This window comes from Oncorhynchus mykiss, chromosome 19, assembly GCF_057628025.1.
Source record: "Oncorhynchus mykiss isolate SJ-2025 chromosome 19, ASM5762802v1, whole genome shotgun sequence".
Classification (NCBI taxonomy): domain Eukaryota; kingdom Metazoa; phylum Chordata; class Actinopteri; order Salmoniformes; family Salmonidae; genus Oncorhynchus; species Oncorhynchus mykiss.
This window is the reverse complement of record NC_143040.1, coordinates 25,706,223-25,728,153: the sequence shown is the minus strand read 5'-3', so window position 1 is coordinate 25,728,153 and position 21,931 is coordinate 25,706,223. Positions and strand designations below refer to the sequence as shown.

Here is a 21,931-nt window from a genome sequence, read left to right as displayed (position 1 = left end):
CAGTAAAGTAGAGACAATCCACAAGCTTTTAGGGATTATAAAACAATCCTTTAATGGCATTCATTTATAAGTGGTAATAACATAGAAAGCTCCCATGCACATAATGGTGCCCCAGTTGTACCCTGGGAAACGTAGTGCACTCCTACAGTAGCCATCTTTGTTGTAGGCTCACCATTAAAGAGAAACTTGCAAGTCAAAAACCGCTTCCTGAGCAAAACAAACGCTAACTATATTCACAAGTTCCTCTCCTTTTTAAGAAGGATACCATCTGCAAGATGAAAATTCAAGTCAAAAATTGTTAGTATCAAACAATAGCTTATTAGGCTATACATGTATCTGAAATGGAACCCTAAAACCTATATAGTGCACAACCTTTGACCAGGATCCATAGGGCTCTTGTCAAAAGTAGTGCACTATATAAGGAATAGGTTGCCATCCCAAACACCCTACATCTGTCAGTATTTCATATGTAACATAACGTCCTGTGTTGAAAGCGGTATATAGAACAATGCAAGCTTATTATTGGGCTATATCTGTGTAGGTACTGCAATTCCTCTGTAACAATGTCCTGTGTTGAAAGCCTATACAGGGTTCAGGATGGAGGAGAAGGAGAAAGGGTTGAGCTTGTATCCCGTTCCACTGTAGAACTTATTCTGGAACTCCACCCTGGGAAGAGGAAAAATAGGAATATTAGGGATGGAGAATGGTGTGGCTTGAAGGACGTCACGCTGCTTATTCAGCGACGACCACTTCCTCCTGACGTGGCTCGAGCTGAGGCTCGAACCAAGCATCTCTGCTTTGCTAGCACACGTGACTGCCCTCCCGAAGCGTCTTACCATCCGCGCCACCGAAACGCTCACAATTCTGCGACACTTCAGGCTGAGAAGTTTCACATGTCCCCGTGTGTGCTGTGCGTGCGTGGGATACAAATCAACTGGTTGTGTTTGTGGGCGTGAGAGATGGAAAACATTGAGGGGCAACAGTTTGGTATGTGAATGACAACAGGGTGTGTGTGACCCACCAGTGCAATCTGAGGGCGTGCAGGAACGCGGACAGCCCCTCCATGACGAGCAGGATGGAGACGGTGAGTGTAGCGAAGAAGGAAAAGATGACGGCTAGAACTACAGATCCCACGTAGCCCTGCCACGACAGGCTGATACGCATCACCATCACCCATAGCACCTCCGACAGCTCTGCAACACACACAACTGGTATTATGCCGTACTCAAAACTACTGGGAACTCTGACTTGAGTGAGTTCAAGACAACTGGTAACTCTGAGAAAAACTAGCTCCGACTGGGAAAAGTCATTTTGAACGGTCATCCAACTCGGAAACTGTCATCTTTCTAGAGCGCCGACCTGAAGCTCACTGACGTCATGATTTGACCTTGTTTTTTTTAAAGAGTTCCCAGTTGTCTTGAAAGCACCATAAGTAGGCTGTCACTTTTCCATTTAGCAAAGAGCATACAAATATGTGGCTCTTATTTTATATAATCACCAGGTCACACAAATATATAAATGATTATGTATGTAGAAGAGCTGCTTAAAATGTACACTACTGTCAAAAGTTTGGGGTCCAGGGAGGTTAAAATGACATCAAATTGATCAGAAATGCAGTCTAGACATTGACAACAGTGAAGAGGCAACTCTGGGATGCTGGACTTCTAGGCAGAGTTGCAAATAAAAAAACATCTCAGACTGGCCAATAAAAAGATTAAGATGGGCAAAAGAACACACTCTGGACAGAGGAATCGCCTCTTCAATGTTGACGTTGACACTGGTGTTTTGCGGGTATTATTTAATGAAGCTGCCAGTTGACTAGTTTTTCAAACTAGACACTCTAAAGTACTTGTCCTCTTGCTTAGTTATGCACCGGGGCCTCCCACTCCCCTTTCTATTCTGGTTAGAGCCTGTTTGCGCTGTTCTGTGAAGGGAGTCGTACGAGATCTTCAGTTTCTTGGCAATTTCTCGCATGGAATAGCCTTCAATTGTCAGAACAAGAATAGACAGTTTCAGAAGAAAGGTCTTTGTTTCTGGCCATTTTGAGCCTGTAATCGAACCCACAAATACTGATGCTCCAGATACTCAACTAGTCTAAAGAAGGCCAGTTGTATTGCTTCTTTAATCAGGACAACAGTTTTCAGCTGTACTAACATAATTGCAAAAGGGTTTTCTAATGATCAAATAGCCTTTTAAAATGATACACTTGGATTAGCGAACACAAGAGTGATGGTTGCTGATAATGGGCCTCTGTACACATTCCATTTAAAAAAATCTGCCGTTTCCAGCTACAATAGTCATTTACACCATTAACAATGTCTACACTGTATTTCTGATCAATTTGATGTTATTTTATCGGACAACACATTTGCTCTTTCAAAAACAAGGACATTTCTAAGTGACCCCTAACTTTTGAACGGTAGTGAATATATGTGTACAGTACCGGCCAAAACTTTGGAGCCCTTGACTTTTTCCACATTGTGTTACGTTACATCCTTATTCTAAAATGGATTAAATAAATCAAAAATCCTCAAACAAAAATGTATAAAACATTTTTACGTAAGGATTCCACCCCTTTGCTATGATATTTGAAATTGAGCTCAGGTCCAGCCTGTTTCCATTGATCATCCTTAAGCTGTTTCTACAACTTGGAGTCCCCCTGTGGTAAATTCAAATGATTGGACATGATTTGGAACGACACACACCTGTCTATATAAGGTCCCATAGTTTAGTTGACAGTGCATGTCAGAGCAAAAACCAAGCCATAAGGTCGAAGGAATTTTCCATAGTGAGCCGAGACAGGATAGTGTCGAGGCACAGATCTGGGGAAGGGTACCAAAACATTTCTGGAGCATTGAAGGTCCCCAAGAAGAAAGTGGCCTACATCATTCCGCCCTAGAGCTGGCTGCCCAGCCAAATTGAGCAATTGGGGGAGAAGGGCCTTGGTCAGGGAGGTGACCAAGAACATAATGGTCACTCTGACAGAGCTCGAGAGTTCATCTGTGGAGATGGGAGAACCTTCCAGAAGGACAACCATCTCTGCAGCACTCCACCAATCAGGCCTTTATGGTAGAGTGGCCAGACAGAAGCCACTCATCGGTTAAAGGCACATGACAGCCCGCTTGGAGTTTGCCAAAAGGCACCTATAGACTCTTAGACCATGAGAAATAAGATTCTCTGGTCTGATGAAGACAATATTGAACTCTATGGCCTGAATGCCAAGCGGCACGTCTGGAGGAAACCTGGCACCATCCCTACGGTGAAGCATGGTGGTGGCAGCAGCATGCTGTGGGGATGTTTTTCAGCGGCAGGGACTGAGAGACTAGTCAGGATCAAGGCAAAGATGAACGGAGAAAAGTACAGAGAGATCCTTGATGAAAACCTGTTAAGACGCTCAGGACCTATGACTGCAGCGAATGTTCACCTTCCGACAGGACAACGCAGGAGTGGCTTTGGGGCAAGTGTGTCCTTGAGTGGCCCAGCCAGAGCCCGGACTTGAACCCGATCGAACATCTCTGGAGAGACCTGAAAATAGCTGTGCCGCAACCTGACAGAGATTGAGAGGATCTGCAGAGCAGAATGGGAGAAACTCCCCAAATACAGGTGTGCCAAGCTTGTAGCATCATACCCAAGACGACTCGATGCTGTAATAGTTATGTTACTTGTTATTTGGATATTGCATTCAAAATGGCATCCCGATAGCCTTTTAGTTTTGGACTCAACCACAACATACTGTGTGTCCATGAACTGCAGTGCTATGTTGGCATTGTTCAACATTTGGAGTCAACTTGGGAATAGAATGTGGGCTCTCGTTCGATTGCTTAAAGGTGATAGGAAAAGGGTTTCCTGATAAAAAATAAAATAAGTAGTCTTCTCCTTGTCTCCCGCCCTTTATCTATTCTGATAAGGAAGTACTTGACAGGTGAAAGAATGTCATGTGATGGAAGCTGGATTGCATTCAGTGCATTCAGTTGTCCAACTGACTAGGTATCCCCCCTTTCATCATTAGGCCAGCTTTCACCTGGTCAGTTCTTTCAGATCAGTGCCATGAAGGATGGATTTGAAAAACAATTGTGTAGATAAAGCAGGAGACTTAAGATTTAAGTTTATGTGTGTGCGTGTGTGTTATGACAATGTCACACACAGGCACAAACGTCACTGGCACAATGTGACTGTGTGTGTGTGTGTGAGTGTGTGAGAGAGAGAGTGAGACTCACGTGCATGTGCAAGGCTGAGGGCCCACAGTCGTAGATAGGAAGCTGTGTTGGAGATGCAGCCCAGACAGTACTCTATAGTGTGGATGGCCTGGTGCATGAACACATCCGCTGTATCAAACTCCTGCAGGGGAGGATAGAAAGGGTTAAAACCAGAATCCCAAATCAACACTTAGCCCTGGTCCATATTTACGAGACACAGACCGAAACCTGGAGGGACTACCTTGTCCAATAAGAAAAACCCATTTTCGTTTTCAGTTGGTACGGTTTACATTAATTAACAAGACCCAGTTTCCTCAAATGAACCCTCCTACTTTCTACCCCTCCCTCACCTCCTCCTCTCTGGTTCCTCCTTCTTCCAGGTCTCCTTGTAACGCGTTGATGGAGCTGGTGTCCGTCACAAGGTGGCGCCCTTCTCCCTGTCGCACACACACATGTGGCATCTATTACTTACAATCAGAGGGTTGAGGTCTAGAACCAATGACTCAGTGGGGTAAACAGGCTTCATGTCTCAATCACACACACTTAACTCCTTCGCCTACAAGCAAAAATGTAGTTATCCACTTCCAATCCCGGTCTTTCTCTCTCTCTCTCTCTCACTCTCTCTCTCTCTCTCTCTCTCCCTCCCCCCCCTTACCCCTCTTGTGTTGGCTCGTCTCCTGTGGTTGTAGTAGAGATAGAGTGGTTTCCCTAGTAACAGGACAGGCACTGACGCCAGAGCGACCACCACCAGGACCCTCTGGACTATCATCTAGAGGGAGGGAGGGGACAGAAGAGAAACAGACATTTGTTCAAGTTGTCCATTGCTAGAGCTTCAATGCAGCTAGGTGGAGAGGACAGGTACGATCACGTGTGTGTGTGCATGTCTGTCTGCCGTCCACACGTGACGTGCGTGCGGGTCTCACCTGTCCGCGGTAGAGGGGCGGATTATCCTCATTCTCAGTGAACAGGAACATATCTATGAAGTGTATGAGGATGCTGGGGGCCAGGTCGGAGTCCTGGGGGCTGAACACCACCCACTTCAACAACACCATGAAGACCAGGTAGCCAAACAGACACTGCATGAACAACAGCTCTGGGATCAGTACCAGGAACACACTGCTCAGCTGGTTCAAGTGACTGGAGGGTGTGAGAGAGACAAAGAACATGACTGTGATCAGATGTGTTACTAAGGTCTCCTTGGAAAAGACAGGGTTCATTATAATACAAACCTCAATTCATAGGGTTAGAAGAAATAATGCCAAAAGATGTAGACTATATATACAGTGGGGCAAAAAAGTATTTAGTCAGCCACCAATTGTGCAAGTTCTCCCACTTAAAAAGATGAGAGAGGCCTGTAATTTTCATCATAGGTACACTTCAACTATGACAGACAAAATGAGAATTGTTTTCTCTCCAGAAAATCACATTGTATGATTTTTAATGAATTTATTTGCAAATTATGGTGGAAAATAAGTATTTGGTCACCTACAAACAAGCAAGATTTTTGGCTCTCACAGACCTGTAACTTCTCTGTTCTAGGCTCCTCTGTCCTCCACTCGTTACCTGTATTAATGGCACCTGTTTAAACTTGTTATCAGTATAAAAGACACCTGTCCACAACCTCAAACAGTCACACTCCAAACTCCACTATGGCCAAGACCAAAGAGCTGTCAAAGGACACCAGAAACAAAATTGTAGACCTGCACCAGGCTGGGAAGACTGAATCTGAAATAGGTAAGCAGCTTGGTTTGAAGAAATCAACTGTGGGAGCAATTATTAGGAAATGGAAGACATACAAGACCACTGATAATCTCCCTCGATCTGGGGCTCCACGCAAGATCTCACCCCGTGGGGTAAAAATTATCACAAGAACGGTGAGCAAAAATCCCAGAACCACACGGGGGGACCTAGTGAATGACCTGCAGAGAGCTGGGACCAACGTAACAAAGCCTACCATCAGTAACACACTACGCCGCCAGGGACTCAAATCCTGCAGTGCCAGACATATCCCCCTGCTTAAGCCAGTACATGTCCAGGCCCGTCTGAAGTTTGCTAGAGAGCATTTGGATGATCCAGAAGAAGATTGGGAGAATGTCATATGGTCAGATGAAACCAAAATATAACTTTTTGGTAAAAACTCAACTCGTCGTGTTTGGAGGACAAAGAATGCTGAGTTGCATCCAAAGAACACCATACCTACTGTGAAGCATGGGGGTGGAAACATCATGCTTTGGGGCTGTTTTTCTGCAAAAGGACCAGGACGACTGATCCGTGTAAAGGAAAGAATTAATGGGGCCATGTATCGTGAGATTTTGAGTGAAAACCTCCTTCCATCAGCAAGGGCATTGAATATGAAACGTGGCTGGGTCTTTCAGCATGACAATGATCCCAAACACACCGCCCGGGCAACAAAGGAGTGGCTTCGTAAGAAGCATTTCAAGGTCCTGGAGTGGCCTAGCCAGTCTCCAGATCTCAACCCCATAGAAAATCTTTGGAGGGAGTTGAAAGTCCGTGTTGCCCAGCAACAGCCCCAAAACATCACTGCTCTAGAGGAGATCTGCATGGAGGAATGGGCCAATATACCAGCAACGGTGTGTGAAAACCTTGTGAAGACTTACAGAAAATGTTTGACCTCTGTTATATACCCTTTGTTGGCAATGACAAAGTATTGAGATAAACTTTTGTTATTGACCAAATACTTATTTTCCACCATAATTTGCAAATAAATTCATAAAAAATCCTACAATGTGATTTTCTGGATTTTTTTCCCTCATTTTGTCTGTCATAGTTGAAGTGTACCTATGATGAAAATTACAGGCCTCTGGGAGAGGAGAGGGAGAACTTGCACAATTGGTGGCTGACTAAATACTTTTTTGCCCCACAGTAAATCACTGTTGATTTGTTACGGTAATGGTTTTAGGGTGTGTTTGTGTCGGAGTAGAAGTGGAGACCTACATGTAGTTGAAAAAGGACAGGCAGACTCCGAAAGTCATGTGGACGACCCCGATGATGACGGACATCTTCATCTTGTACGAGTTCAGGAACGTCAGGTGGTTGTTGGCCAGCCGCCAGATCTACAGGTCAAAGGTCAGAAAACAGAGCCCGACAGACATCGTTTTGGAATGTGTCGAATTCAAGTATTCCGCACACAAGAATGTTTCTTTACGTTTAGTTTTGTTTCTCTTTTTCATTTCTTGTTGAAACCAGCACAGTACCTAACATATTTGTACGGTTATAGGCCTATGCCTGTTAGTAATCGCCATTGCAGGACAATAAAAGGAAATGGAATTGCGTAATGTTAACGCCATGTTTCCATTTGACTCAGTCCTGGAAAATGTTGATGTGGCATCACCAGAGCCGACTCACTCCAAAGCAGCAGTATGAAAGAGCTAGGATACATGTTTCAAGGGGGTTCCCAGTGCCGGCTCATTCAGTATGGAATGAAGACGTCGAACGGGAAAACAGGCCAAACCGATATAGATAAAAGAGATGGACGGATGTAGTTTAGAGTTAGTTACCGGGTCGATGCCAAACGGATAGGGTCCCTGGAACACTCCGGTCACGTTCGGGTCCAGAGTAAGATACTGGTTCTCTCTCAGAGTCTCATCACTGACACAGAATGGAGAGGACAATGTTAGCGTGTGTGTGCGTCTGTGTGTGTGTACGCATACATGTGTGTGTGTGTATCCATTTACGTCCAGTTGTAGTGCTGGAACATAGGTTGTAGGTGCCATCCCGACGGGAAGGGGCTGAGGCCTTTACTGAAACACTCGTTGTAGACGGCTCCGGTGTAGATAGAGAATAGACCCATCAACAAGATCAGATACCGACCACCAAACATCATCTGCCAGATCTGAGAGAGAGTGAGAGAGAGAGTGAGAGAGTTGCTCTTCAGTTGGATGAGGTACAGTGTGTGGCTGGGCCAGTTGAAACACTTTCATTTCCAGTACTGATTTTACATGAATACAAACTAGAGACAGGAAACTGGGATGATTGTGTGTTTGGGAAGAGGCTCTAGCTTCCGCTCCAGTCCTCCGGCGCCTGATGGGTGACACACCCTGGAGTCACCCACCCCTGCATTAGAGGGCTCTCCCCTCCTCCTGTTTACCTTGATGCTCCCGAGTGGCGCAGCGGTCTAAGGCACTGCATCTCAGTGCTAGAGGCGTCACTACAGACACCTTGGTTCGAATCCAGGCCATGATTGGGAGTCCCATAGGGCGGCGCATAATTGGCCCAGCGTCGTCCGGGTTTGGCCGGTGTAGGCCGTCATTGTAAATAAGAATTTGTTCTTAACTGACTTGCCGATTTAATTTTTTACATTTTTATTTTTTTTTAAATAAAATAGTCCTGAGTTTCGGGTCTTTCTCCTGTAGTACCATCCACAAGGAGAGTGGTAAGCTGTGTGTACCTCGTTGTCGTTGGTCCTGAGATTGAGGTCTCTTTCCTGCAGCACCATCCAGAGGGCGGCCATGGTCATGAGGAGGCCGTGGCCCACGTCCCCAAACATCACCGCAAACAGGAAGGGGAAGGTGATGATGGTGTACACCGCTACGGACGGAGCCACAGGAGGGACAAACACACAAAACATACACAGAGCGAGAGTTAGGGTTGACAGAGTTGGTGGATGACTGTTGAGTTTTCGTGTGTGTGTTTGTGTGTATGTATATATATATACCTGGGTTGACCTCTCTGTATCTGGCAACACCGTATGCGTCTACAATGCTCTGGAAGCCGGCTGTGAAGGAGTTGGTGTGGAAGAGGGTGGGAGGAGTAGTGCTGGGGTCCGGGAGGCGGTTATAGAATGAGTCCACACCACTACCGTTCTTCCTCTGTGGGAGAGGGAGAGATGCGAGAGAGAGATATTCCTGTTAAAGTAATCATAACACCAAAATCTGATTACGCATTCTTATGACGTTTCTACCTGACCAAAGTCTCATTTCTTTCACCTTGATCATCCCTGTCTATTCTTTCACATTGATCATCCCTGTCCTCCCTATCCCTCCCATCTCAGAGCAACTTTGATGGGGGTGGGGGCCACACAAAATCCTAACTGGTCATGAGGGGCTGCAGTAAACTTGCGGGTCTGCGTACCCACATCCATACACACACATGTAGTCGACTGATTTGTGCAATCAATCCATCTGTGCAGTTAAACTACATTGAACAAAAAATATAAAAGCAACATGCAACAATTTAAAAGATTTTTTTCAAATTATTATATTATTTATTTATTGGTATTTTACCCTCTTTTTTCCTCCCCAATTTCGATCTTCTCTCATCTCTGCAACTCCCGAAGTGGGTTTGGGATGCGGAGGTCGAGTCATACATCCTCCGAAACGTGACCAGTCAACACCCGCCCGCCCGCCCGCTCTTAACACCCGCCCGCTCAACCCGGAAGCCAGCCGCAACAATGTGTTGGAGGAAACACTGTTCACCTGACGACCGAGGTCAGCCTGCAGGCGCCCGGCCCGTCACGAGGAGTAACTAGAGCGCAATTAGCCAAGTAAAGCCCCCCCCCCCCACCAAACCCCTTCTCTAACCTGGACAACGCTGGGTCAATTGTGCGCCGCCCTATGGGACTGCCGATCACGGCCGGTTGTGATACAGCCCGGGAACGAACCAGGGTCTGTTGTGACGCCTCTAGCACTGAGATGCAGTGCCTTAGACTGCTGTGTCACTCGGGAGCCCAATTTCTATGATTTTACTGAGTTACAGGTCACAGAAGGAAATCAGTCAATTAAAATAATTAAATTAGACCCTAATCTATGGATTAGCTATTGATTGTGGCATGTGGAGTGTTGTCCCACTCCTCTTCAATGGCTGTGCGAAGTTGCTGGATATCGGCGGGAACTGGAACATGCTGCTGTACACGTCAATCCAGAGCAACCCAAACATGCACAATGGGTGACATGTCTGGTGAGTATGCAGGCCATGGACAAAATGGTCATTTGCAGCCTCCAGGAATTGTATATATAGTTGAAGTCGGAAGTTTACATACACTTAGGTTGGAGTCATTAAAACTCGTTTTTCAACCACTCCACAAATTTCTTGTAAACAAACTATAGTTTTGGCAAGTCGGTTAGACCATCTACTTTGTGTATGACACAAGTCATTTGTCCAACAATTGGTTACAGACAGATTATTTCACAGACTAATTTACCAATCTAAAAATGATGAGCTGACATGGATAATTGAGTGACTGTCAGTGACTGACATAACAAGAGGAAAAACTGCTGATGCACAACCAAATGTAGAAATTGCACCTTGTATATTCTACTATTCTAACTCGTAAGTTGAGACCTCGACTGAGTTCTTAAAAGAAATACAAAAAGAAATGTTTTTGGAAATTGATCCGAGGGCTTACAAAAGCTAAAAAAGAGAGAAAAAAAAGAGAGAGAGAGAAAGCCGCCATTTGCCCATCCCTCCTCTATCTCCTCCCCTCCCTCCTCCTCTCTCACCGTTCCCTCTATCAGGGCGCTCTGCAACAGTAGCAGTTTCCTGACGGGACACCAGGCCTCGGCGATCAGACACTTGTCAGTGACGGAGGGGCTGCAGAGGTTGAGCACGGCCTGGACGGCCTTACACTTCTGGACCCGCACCTTCCACTGGGGCAGCACGGACATCGAGCGACACAGCAACTGCTGCAGGTAGTGTTCCGTCTGGGAGAGGACCTGAGGGAAACCATGGAGGGAAGGAAGGGGTTTAATAAACACAGAATAGATAAGAATCCATACAAATAGAATGAGAACCATTCTAATGATATGAATAGAACACCTTCCACTGGGGCAGAACCTCCTGTCTGGGAGACCTGAAATAAATCATGGCGAAGAGGAAGGGGTTAACAAACCAGGGTGCTGCCATAGGAGTATTTTTTTAAATGTAAACTTTATTTAACTAGGCAAGTCAGTTAAGTCAGTCAAACCCAGACGACGCTGGGCCAATTGTGCGCCGCCCTATGGTACTCCCAAACACGGCCGGTTGTGATACAGCCTGGAATCGAACCCGGTTCTGTAGTCACACCTCGAGCACTGAGATGCAGTGCCTTAGACCGCTGCGCCACTTGCGAGCCCAAGGTAGAACAGGCGTAGCCTGATATCTACCCAACATCGATGACGACTGACGAAGACACAGAAAACTGAGAGATAATGATTGTTCCAGCTCAAAATGATCTGCTTGTCTCTGCCCATCTCTCTCTATCGCTCAATCTCGCTCTCTTTTCTTACCGTTTTGATGTCTACTATCCTTCCCTGCAGCCCGTGCAGAATCTTCTCTCTCTCCGTCGTACCCTCTGGGTAGTCAAAGGTGTGGGTGTGGAAACTGAGAGAAGGACAGAAGAAGAAAGAGACGGAGGAAAGAAAGAAAGAGAGACAGGAAGAGAGAGAGAGAGAAGGGGTAAGAAAAAAAAGGAGACCAAGAATCATTAGATTAGACAATAAATTAGACAAATTCAACATGTAACTGAAAATTGTTAGAAACTTTGGATCTGCTCTCACTAACCAATCACAGATCTTCTTGACTTTCTGTCCAATTTGCTCGCCCCAGAAAGAGATGAGGAAAACTGTCCACTGGACCATCTCACCCTGTGATTGGTCGTAAAAAAAATGAAGTAAGGAAGTGGGATTTAGAAGGGGGGGAAACATAATTTTGCTGATGTGTGTGGAAAGGGAAATACGTCCATTCTTCATAAGGATCCTCCGACATTCTTTCCTTGGCTCGTCCATCTTTATTCCTTATTTCCTGTATTCATCCCTCTACTGTCCACCCTCTCATTTGTTACCGTTTCAGGAAGCTCCAGACTCTCCTCCATCTCCCTGAAGTCGACGATGATGTAACCGCGGCACGCTCGCCAGAGCAGCCGCTCAAACGACGGAACCTTCCACGGGTGGACCACGCCAGCCACAAAACTGGGAAGGAGACGAAAGAAGACACGTGAGGGAAAAAAATACCCGGAAACACTTTATTTGGATAGTCCGCCTGTCTACTGACTATCAGTAACATTTCGGCCAACTATCTACTAACCCTAACCCTAGCTCTAACACTAACCTTGACCCTTATCTTAACCTTGACCCTTATCCTAACCCGTACTCTAACCCCAACTTTAACCCTTAACCTTATGCTTAACCTAACCCTAACCCTAGCTCTAACCCTAACCTTGACCCTTATCTTAACCTCGACCCTTATCCTAACCCGTACTCTAACCCCAACTTTAACCCTTAACCTTATGCTTAACCTAACCCTAACCTTAGAAAGCAGTTGCTTATCAACAGATAGTCTATTGATCATATGAAAATCCGGAATATACAAATAACGTTTGACCAAATATCTTTCATCTTTTCTCCTCTTGACACTGGTTGCGTCAAATGGCAACCTATTCACTATATAGTGTACTTATTTTGATCGGGGCCCTTAGGGAATAGAATGCCACTTGGGACGCAACCACTTTTGCTGATCACATATTCTCTTTTATATATTGCAATGCGAACTCTATTTAGGCTGCTTGTCAAGCCAGCAGGGAAAGTCCATTGGATAGTGTTCTTCCCAAATGGCACCCAGCCCAATTGCCTTTATAGTGCATTACTTTTGACCAGAGCCAGACCACTGCATAGGAATTAGGGTTCTATTTGAGATGCAGCCATTGACAAGGAAGTGATTGATATCAAAGGAGGCTGGTGGGAGGAGCTATAGGAGGACAGGCTCCTTTGTAACGGCTGGAATGGAAGGAACGGAGTCCAACGTGGTTTCCATATGTTTGATGTACAGTGGGGCAAAAAAGTATTTAGTCAGTCACCAAGTGTGCAAGTTCTCCCACTTAAAAAGATGAGAGAGGCCTGTAATTTTCATCATAGGTACACTTCAACTATCACAGACAAAATTAGAAAATAAATCCAGAAATTCACATTGTAGGATTTTTAATGAATTTATTTGCAAATTATGGTGGAAAATAAGTATTTGGTCAATAACAAAAGTTTATCTCAATACTTTGTTATATACCCTTTGTTGGCAATGACAGAGGTCAAACGTTGTCTGTAAGTCTTCACAAGGTTTTCACACACTGTTGCTGGTATTTTGGCCCATTCCTCCATGCAGATCTCCTCTAGAGCAGTGATGTTTTGGGGCTGTTGCTGGGCAACACGGACTTTCAACTCCCTCCGAAGATTTTCTATAGGATTGAGATCTGGAGACTGGCTAGGCCACTCCAGGACCTTGAAATGCTTCTTACGAAGCCACTCCTTCGTTGCCCGGGCGGTGTGTTTGGGATCATTGTCATGCTTTAAGACCTAGCCACGTTTCATCTTCAATGCCCTTGCTGATGGAAGGAGGTTTTCACTCGAAATCTCACGATACATGGCCCCATTCATTCTTTCCTTTACACGGATCAGTCGTCCTGGTCCCCTTGCAGAAAAACAGCCCCAAAGCATGATGTTTCCACTCCCATGCTTCACAGTAGGTATGGTGTTCTTTGGATGCAACTCAGCATTCTTTGTCCTCCAAACACGACGAGTTGAGTTTTTACCAAAAAGTTATATTTTGGTTTCATCTGACCATATGACATTCTCCCAATCTTCTTCTGGATCATCCAAATGCTCTCTAGCAAACTTCAGACGGGCCTGGACATGTACTGGCTTAAGCAGGGGGACACGTCTGGCACTGCAGGATTTGAGTCCCTGGCGGCGTAGTGTGTTACTGATGGTAGGCTTTGTTACTTTGGTCCCAGCTCTCTGCAGGTCATTCACTAGGTCCCGCCGTGTGGTTCTGGGATTTTTGCTCACCGTTCTTGAGATCATTTTGACCCCACGGGGTGAGATCTTGCGTGGAGCCCCAGATCGAGGGAGATTATCAGTGGTCTTGTATGTCTTCCATTTCCTAATAATTGCTCCCAGTTGATTTCTTCAAACCAAGCTGCTTATCTATTGCAGATTCAGTCTTCCCAGCCTGGTGCAGGTCTACAATTTTGTTTCTGGTGTCCTTTGACAGCTCTTTGGTCTTGGCCATAGTGGGGTTTGGAGTGTGACTGTTTGAGGTTGTGGACAGGTGTCTTTTATACTGATAACAAGTTCAAACAGGTGCCATTAATACAGGTAACGAGTGGAGGACAGAGGAGCCTCTTAAAGAAGAAGTTACAGGTCTGTGAGAGCCAGAGATCTTGCTTGTTTGTAGGTGACCAAATACTTATTTTCCACCATAATGTGCAAATTAATTAATTAAAAATCCTACAATGTGATTTTCTGGATTTTTTTCTCATTTTGTCTGTCATAGTTGAAGTGTAGCTATGATGAAAATTACAGGCCTCTCTCATATTTTTAAGTGGGAGAACTTGCACAATTGGTGGCTGACTAAATACTTTTTTGCCCCACTGTATATATATATATATATATTTGTCCGTCTGTCACCTCAGCCTGATGTCTTGTCTGTTGTCCAGTAAGGCAGCAGTCTCCAGAGTAGAGGGAGGATGAGCCTGACAAGAGAGGGAGATAGGAGAAGAGTACAAGGCGCTCAACCAATGAGAGAATAAGTACAACCAAAAATCATGAGAACATTTGGAAGGAATAGGTGCAACTCTCGCTTAAAATTCTAATCTTGATCCATTATTTATCAAATTCGAGGTAAAATCATGATGTTTTGGCCGTCAATGTCCTTTATCAGAATGAAAGCTTCAGCTAAAGAAATCAACGCTTTTCCATACACATCTGCTGTGTTCATGAGTTCCTCGGAAACTTGGCCCATCCCGTTTGAAAATAACCGAGGTTTACTTGAATCGTTTTTTTTTACATTGGAAACTCAGAATTCCAAGAGTGTGTGAGTGCAACAATGGCCGACCACAGAGCAGCAGAGAGAACACTGGGATCTGTAGTTCATACCTGTGAGGTGATTAGAGGCCATGCTGCGAGCTGTCGTTCCTACCTGTGAGACAGTGAGAGTGTGTGTCTGGATCAGAACCCCTCTGTATTGGCTGAGCTGGATCAGCTGGTTCATCAGGCAGTCTCTGTTCCTGGACACCTGGACCAATCAGACAGCAGAACAGTATGAATAGCCCAAACAATGAAAGGAATCAAAAATAACCTGGCGTACAGCTGTATATGGTCCTGTAGAGTCAATTGCAACGTTTCGACTGGAATGTCTAAGGAGGGATATATTTTCAAAGTAGGAAAACAATGCCCCCTCACTTCCTCTCCCATTTTCCCCATCCATTTTCTCCCATCTCCCCTCTCCCTCTCCCTCTCCCATTTTCTCCCCCCTCCTAGCTTCTCTTTCTCCCCTCCTCACCTCTCGTAGCTCCCGGGCCAGCCTCTCGCTCTCCTCCTCGATGGCCATGAGTTCTCTGGGCTGGGGGGCGGCGGGCAAAGGGCTGGGGGTGGGGAGAGGACCCGCCTGCGGGGGGAACAGGGACCGAACGATCTCCTGCTCCAGGTACGCTGGGGAGAGAGGGACGAAGAGAAGGAAAGGTGGGGCGGAGAGATGAATGAACGGAGTAGGCGATGAACAGAAGGGCGGATGGAGGGATGGAGAAGGGAAAGAAGATGTGCAGAAAAGGAGAGTGGAAGAGGGGTGAGGGAGCAAGTGGACATCAGGTGCAGATTATCAAAGAGGAAGTGAGGATATGTAGAGGAGGCTTGATGAATATCCCATATGGGAATGCTCTCTGATCGTATGGTGTGAAGGTCAGAGGTCAGAGACTCACTGAAGGTCTTCTCCATCTCCTCACAGCGCCGCACCTCGTTCACAAACTTCCTCTGGAACGAGTTGACATTGGGGTTCAACTGGAGTGGAGGGGAGGGGAAGAAAAGAAGGAGAAGGAAGAAGAGGAGGAGTTAGAATACTAGAATGGACGTGAGCCTTCTTATGACGGATTAAAAAGTCAGCCATTTTAGTAAGGGAGTTGGTCAACCATAGTTTGCCAGTGCTGTAATAAGATAATTGTGTAAAACAATGAATGTGAATATTATCTGCACTGTATGTTCGCTAGCTAGCTAGCCAGCCATACAGTCTTAGAGGAATAATCCCGTTATTTGTTCCAGATTAACTGCCAATATCCCAACACTCCATTCAAACAACGCAGTCAATTCACAGCCACACACTGGCTGAAATCAGTTGATGATAGGACTTAGACAATTTATGTCGTACTACATACCTTAATTTCACTTTACTGCTTAAGTATAAGCAGGAAATGCATCTCCTATGCATTTAATACCATTCATTCCAATTAGACTGGTTTGGATTTCTCACTGACCCCAATGGCTGATATTTTCACCCCAGTCTGGAACTGAGGATTTGTGGCATAGCCCCTCCGGTAATTTAATAGGATATCTATGGTTTTGACGTTAATTATACATTTATAAGCCAAGTAAGCTTATTGTCTAATTAGTCTACTATCAGCGTTTACAATAGATGTTCAATACTAAAATGTCAAAGTTAAGAACTCACGTCTCGGAATTCGACCAGTCCCAGCTCTCCAAGCTCGCTGACGCAGTTGTAGGCTGACCCCGATTGGAGAAAGAGCTGCACGAGACAGACCTCCTCGCTCCGAAAGAAAGCGCCCATGGCGGCCTGCAGAAATGAGTGTCAAATAAACAATCAACTATAAAAGACATTATAAATGACCTGTTCAAAACTTCCGATAGACTCATTATTGGAAAAAGACAATAGCCTGAGTGTCAATGTTTGGCCTGACGCTGACCAGCGATGGAGTTCGCAAAGAACACAAACAGATCTGGGACCAGGCTAAAAAAAAGAAAAGGTGTTTCTTCTCAACTTTACCTGTCAGGTTGGTTAACTAACGGTGACAAAAATGTCAATAAATAAAAGCTAATATAGACCGTCCGGAGAGGAGCGTAAGCATCAAGAGATGGAGAGTAAGAAGAGGTAAGACCAGGCAAGAGGAGTTGTCGCGAGCTACTGAACACAGAAAAGTTCATTTCTCGAATATGTGACTCTGGGACAGATGGCCGGACAGTAATTGAGTTAAGATGAGGGGAAGAGAACAGGATACCACCCCATGTGACTGAGAGATGGTAATGAGAGAGACACTGATGAAATACTACAGTCTCTCAAACCTATAATCAAAGTCAGCTGAGGCGTAGCGGGGGCCCTAAAACACACACACACACACACACACACACACACACACACACACACATACACACACACGTATGTACTGCAAATAAGAAAAAGAAATCAGAGAGCTGTAGTACACTTTAGTATACATGGAAGTACTATCACTACTAATATAAATAGTAGCTAGTTACCATTTAATTAAATTGATAGAATTAAGTATTCAGACCTACTTAGAGGAAGACATAGCAAGGAAACATGTACAGGCTGTATTCAACAGTGATGGACTCTCACGAGGACTGTGTGCTCTCGTTCGCCGTGGCCGACGTGAGCGAGTCGTTTTAGCGCGTAAACCCTCGCAAGGCTGCCGGCCCAGGCGGCATCCCAAGCTTCAGAGCATCTCTCCATATCCCACTCTGTTGTTCCTACTTGCTTCAAGATGTCCGCCATTGTTGCTGTAAACCAAGAAAGCGAATGGCAACTGAACTAAATGACTATCGCTCCGTAGTACTCACTTCTGCCATCATGGAGTACTTTGAGAGGCTAGTCAAGGATCATATCACCTCCACCTTCCCCGACACACCCCTAGACCCACTGCAATTCGCATATCAAATACACAAATGATGCAATCACCATTGCTCTGCACACTGACCAATCCCACCTGGGCACGAGAAATACTTATGTAAGAATGCTGTTCATCGACTAAAGCTCAGCCTTCAACACCATAGTGCCCCTTCCAAGCTCATCACTAAGCTGGAGGCCCTGGGTCTGAACCCCTCCTTGTGCAACTGGGCCCTGGACTTCCTGGCGGTAGGAAACTACACCACCGTCACGCTGATCCCCAACACGGGGGCCCCACAGGGGAGTACAGCTCTCTCCTGTGCTCCCTGTTCACCCATGACTCCGTGGCCAACTCAATCATCAAGTTCGCTGACGACACAACAGTGGTAGGCCTGATTACCAACAACGATGAGACAGGAGGTGAGACAGGAGGCGAGACAGGAGGTGAGACAGGAGGCGAGACAGGAGGCGAGACAGGAGGTGAGTCAGGAGGTGAGGGCCCTGGCGGAGTGGTGCCAGGAAAATGCCCTCTCCCTCAACGTCAACAAAACGAAGGAGCTGATCGTGGACTACAGGAGACAGCAGAAAGAGCTCACCCACATCCACGTTGACGGGCCGCAGTGGAGAGGGTCAAAAGTTTCAAGTTCCTCGGTGTGCACATCACTGACAACCTGAAATGGCCCCTCAGATCCTGAAAAGGTTCTACAGCGTTGAGAGCATCGTGACTGGCTGCATCACCGCTTGGTATGGAAACTGCTTGGCATCTGACGCCACAGAGGGTGGTCCCGATGGCCCAGGACATCATTGGGGCCAAGCTTCCTACCATCCAGAGGTAGGCCTGTAAAACTGTCAAACACCTCGAGCCACCCAAGTTATAGACTGTTCTCTCTGCTACTGCACAGCAAGCGGTACCAGAGCACCAAGTCTGGTACCAAAAGGCTCGTGAAAAGAGTTAACTGTTCAGACTGCTGAACAGCCATCAAATGGCTACCTGGAATTTATTTGACCCTTTCTTTCCCATTGACTATCATTGACTCTATGCACACTCATATACTTATATTGACACTCCAACACAGACACACACACACACACACAAGACATATGCTCACGCACACACTTTCACATACGGTGCTCCTACTCTTTATTAACTATCCTGACTGCCTAGTCACTTTTACCCCTACCTACATGTAGATATTACCTTAACTACATTGTTCCCCTGCACATTGACTTGTACTGTTACTCCTTGTATATAGCCGGGTTTATCGTTTATTTGTGTTACTATTTTTTTTGTGCTGATTTTCTTACGTTTTAACTCTGCATTGTTGAGAAAGGGTTTGTAAGTAAGCATTTCACGGTAAAGTCTAAACCTGTTTATTTCGGCTTATGCGACAAATACAATTTGATTTGAAATGGTCTATTCAGACAGACAGCTTGGTGAAGGCGACCTCAGGGGGCTCAAGAAATTCGGCTTGGCCCCTAAGACCCTCACTAACTTCTACAGATGCACCATTGAGAGCATCCTGTCGGGCTGTATCGCCGCCTGGTACGACAATTGCACCGCTCACAACCGCAGGGCTCTCCAGAGGGTGGGGCATCCAGCCCAACGCATCACCGGGGACGCACTGCCTGCCCTCCTTCCAGGACAACTACAGCACCCGGTGTCACATGAAGGCCAATTTAGATAATCAAGGACCTCAGCCACCCGAGCCACGGCCTGTTCACCCCGCTACAGTTAAGAAGGCAGAGACAGTACATCAACGCTGAAACTAGAGCTCTGGAATCCTAGGGGCAGTGATGGGCTAGTTTTAGTTTCATCGGATTCAGCATAGCTAGCTAGGATACGATGCGAGGACGACACAATTACTCACCACGAGGCAATGTCGCTAACTACTACTCTCTTTTGGAGTCATGCAACACTGTCCCGAATCGTTGCAGTAGGAGACGCTAAACTGGCTAGCGGCCATCAATCAGCAGCATCAAAACGGCTAGCAGTAACCTAGCTGGTAAAGGCAAGCTAGCCGACGTTGGCTCGCATAGCTGTACACATGCCCGTCAAAAATAGAGATGGTTGACCATTTCATCGAAACGTCTTCACGTCGTAGGGCGATAACGGTTACCTGGACCGAAAAGGAACTTCTGTAACTTACCGTTATCTCGGTAGCTCGCCGGTTAGCAGTCTATTAACTGGGGCATGCTATCCCAGCGTTTCTCCCTCTAGCAGGTGGTGCAACGTGCACGATGCAGAGATGTATGTAAACAAAGGGACTACAGTACAGATGACCGTTACGTTAGATAACGACGTTAGATGGCTGAAACTATTTGACCCCCCCCCCCACCTAACCTGTTTAAAATTCTGGGACAGTGTTGTCACACACACCGGGGTAATTGCGTTGTATAACAATGTGTGTAATAAGCCTTTAATAGACAACACACAATGAGAGAGGATTAGACTGTTTTGACGTTTATTGATTGATGATCCAAAAACAAAAACAGTCTTCACCTGGCAAAAGCATAATGCATAAAGCATAAAACAGGCATTTCATGAAGAAAAGAGGGACAATACGATAATAAAATAAAGATAAGGTTTTTTTTTTAAATATACAAATATTAGAATTTCCTCAAATCATTGGCATCACTTACCAACTAACCGAAATCATTCACATTGTACAACAATGGATAGTAAAAAAAAAGGATGAGGAGAATAAAAGGCATGAAATCAAGATGACATTCACAAGCTGGAAAGACTAATACCACATACTTATACTGTAATGATATATATTATATATATCTACAACAATAATGTTCACTCTGAAGTCACCTCTGTGTATGTGGGGGGGGTCTTACAAGGTACGATATACACATTGATGAACGGACATGGTCTACAATATCCTTGTATGGTTCTTGGTGTGATTCAGTCAATGCTTGCGTCCCAAATGGCACCCTATTCCCTTTATCGTGTACAACCTTTGACCAGGGCCCCATAGGGCTCCTGTCAAAAGTAGTGCAGCCCTATATAGGGAATAGGGTGCCATTTGGGACACGCCCCATGGCTCTTAGTATAGTATGGGTCATATACAGTAGGATTGTTGCATGACGTATTTTCGGTGAATTCCAGTCGCCCGGAATCCAAACTGATGTGCTCTGTTTCACCATTGTTCATGGAGCATATCAGTTAAAAATCCATTCTAACATTCCAGCCTCAGATTACTATCCAATCAGGCTGCATTTCCCTTCTGATCAACTGCTGCAGGGTCTGTGTGTCCCCCAGATGGCATCCTATTCCCTAGGGTGCCATTTGGGACGCAGCCAAAGTCTCTTCCCATGCGTACATCATCAGTGTGACCTCAGAGAGGCCAGCCAATCAGAGCCATCCATCACTCTGCCCATATGATCTTTGATCCCTGTTGTTACAGGCTGTAGAACTTGAGGCTCCTGTCCATTCCGGTGGAGGTGAGGAACTGGGCGTGCTCCCCGAACGCCACGCCAGTCACCACCCCAGTGTGTTCTGGGTAAAGAAAAACAAAACAATAACAAGGCAAAAATGTTTGACCTGAACTCAACTCAAAAGCATGAGTTGACGCACACCCAATAAAGTTGGGGAGGTGCTGATAAACAGAATAGTACATTTCACAGATACACTTTTAAAATATTTCATAAAGTACTGTATATACATACAAACATGCTATCATCATCAACCCAGGCACTCTGAAGACCCACCTCTAGACCACTGTTTCTGTCCCAAGCTAACTCAGCACCACTTGCCACTGCATCTCTAGCAGTATAACACACACGCACTGTGCATTCTCTTACCTGTGAAGTTGAGGACCTCGGACCACTGCTTACAGATGTAGACCCTGATGTCAGTGCCACCCACAGCCAGGTACGTCCCACTCTGGTCAAACACCAGGGACTTCACCTGAGGGAAAGGAAAGAGACTCGCATATCATTTACCTACATTGACAGGGTAGTTCAGTACAAGGAGATTACAGTAGTCATACAGGGCAGACCGTTGCTAGCCTGGGTGCCAGTTGGTTTCTGCTCTCTTGCAAACTCCTTATGGAATTGTCATGCCAGTGACAGAAATGAAGAATGCAAGAGCACAGATGTGGGACCAGCCTTGATTG

The 21,931-nt window shown here is 45.7% G+C and overlaps 2 protein-coding genes across 3 annotated transcripts in view; both read right to left on the bottom strand.

Moving 5' to 3' along the window:
* Positions 1 to 26: 26 nt before the first annotated feature.
* LOC110497434 (T cell immune regulator 1, ATPase H+ transporting V0 subunit a3a) lies at positions 27 to 20,259 on the bottom strand. Of its 2 annotated transcripts, none has more exons than XM_021573538.3 (21): positions 19,955 to 20,259; positions 16,620 to 16,742; positions 15,877 to 15,955; positions 15,462 to 15,610; positions 15,099 to 15,194; positions 14,588 to 14,652; positions 11,974 to 12,100; positions 11,694 to 11,776; positions 11,420 to 11,513; positions 10,655 to 10,867; positions 8,872 to 9,025; positions 8,605 to 8,744; positions 7,892 to 8,049; positions 7,715 to 7,805; positions 7,152 to 7,270; positions 5,120 to 5,333; positions 4,852 to 4,965; positions 4,547 to 4,633; positions 4,218 to 4,338; positions 1,022 to 1,193; positions 27 to 666 (listed from the first exon to the last, which is right to left on the bottom strand). In XM_021573538.3, the coding sequence occupies exons 2-21, from the start codon at positions 16,734 to 16,736 to the stop codon at positions 582 to 584; spliced, it is 2,478 nt and encodes an 825-aa protein (XP_021429213.1). In that variant the 5' UTR covers positions 16,737 to 16,742; positions 19,955 to 20,259; the 3' UTR covers positions 27 to 581. The 2 variants fall into 2 exon arrangements, with proteins under 2 accessions (XP_021429213.1, XP_036810254.1); XM_036954359.2 differs by lacking the exon at positions 19,955 to 20,259 and adding an exon at positions 16,953 to 17,256.
* The window catches only part of LOC110497435 (pre-mRNA-processing factor 19), a 17,169-nt gene continuing 15,490 nt past the window's right edge, over positions 20,253 to 21,931 (bottom strand). Inside the window, exons 16-17 of the mRNA XM_036954362.2 lie at positions 21,618 to 21,723; positions 20,253 to 21,312 (exon numbers count right to left, since the gene is read on the bottom strand). Of these exons, the coding sequence (XP_036810257.1) occupies positions 21,215 to 21,312; positions 21,618 to 21,723 (204 nt within the window). The 3' untranslated portion in view covers positions 20,253 to 21,214. The remainder of the gene's footprint in view (positions 21,313 to 21,617; positions 21,724 to 21,931) is intronic.

Excerpts from the sequence above, each read along its gene's own strand:
- LOC110497434 (XM_021573538.3), bottom strand. The coding sequence starts at position 16,736 with ATGGGCGCTTTCTTTCGGAGCGAGGAGGTCTGTCTCGTGCAGCTCTTT. Across the intron at positions 8,745-8,871 it reads ATACAGAGAGGTCAACCCAG|CGGTGTACACCATCATCACC; the intron begins GTATATATATAT and ends CTCCGTCCGTAG. Across the intron at positions 7,271-7,714 it reads ATCCGTTTGGCATCGACCCG|ATCTGGCGGCTGGCCAACAA; the intron begins GTAACTAACTCT and ends TTTGACCTGTAG.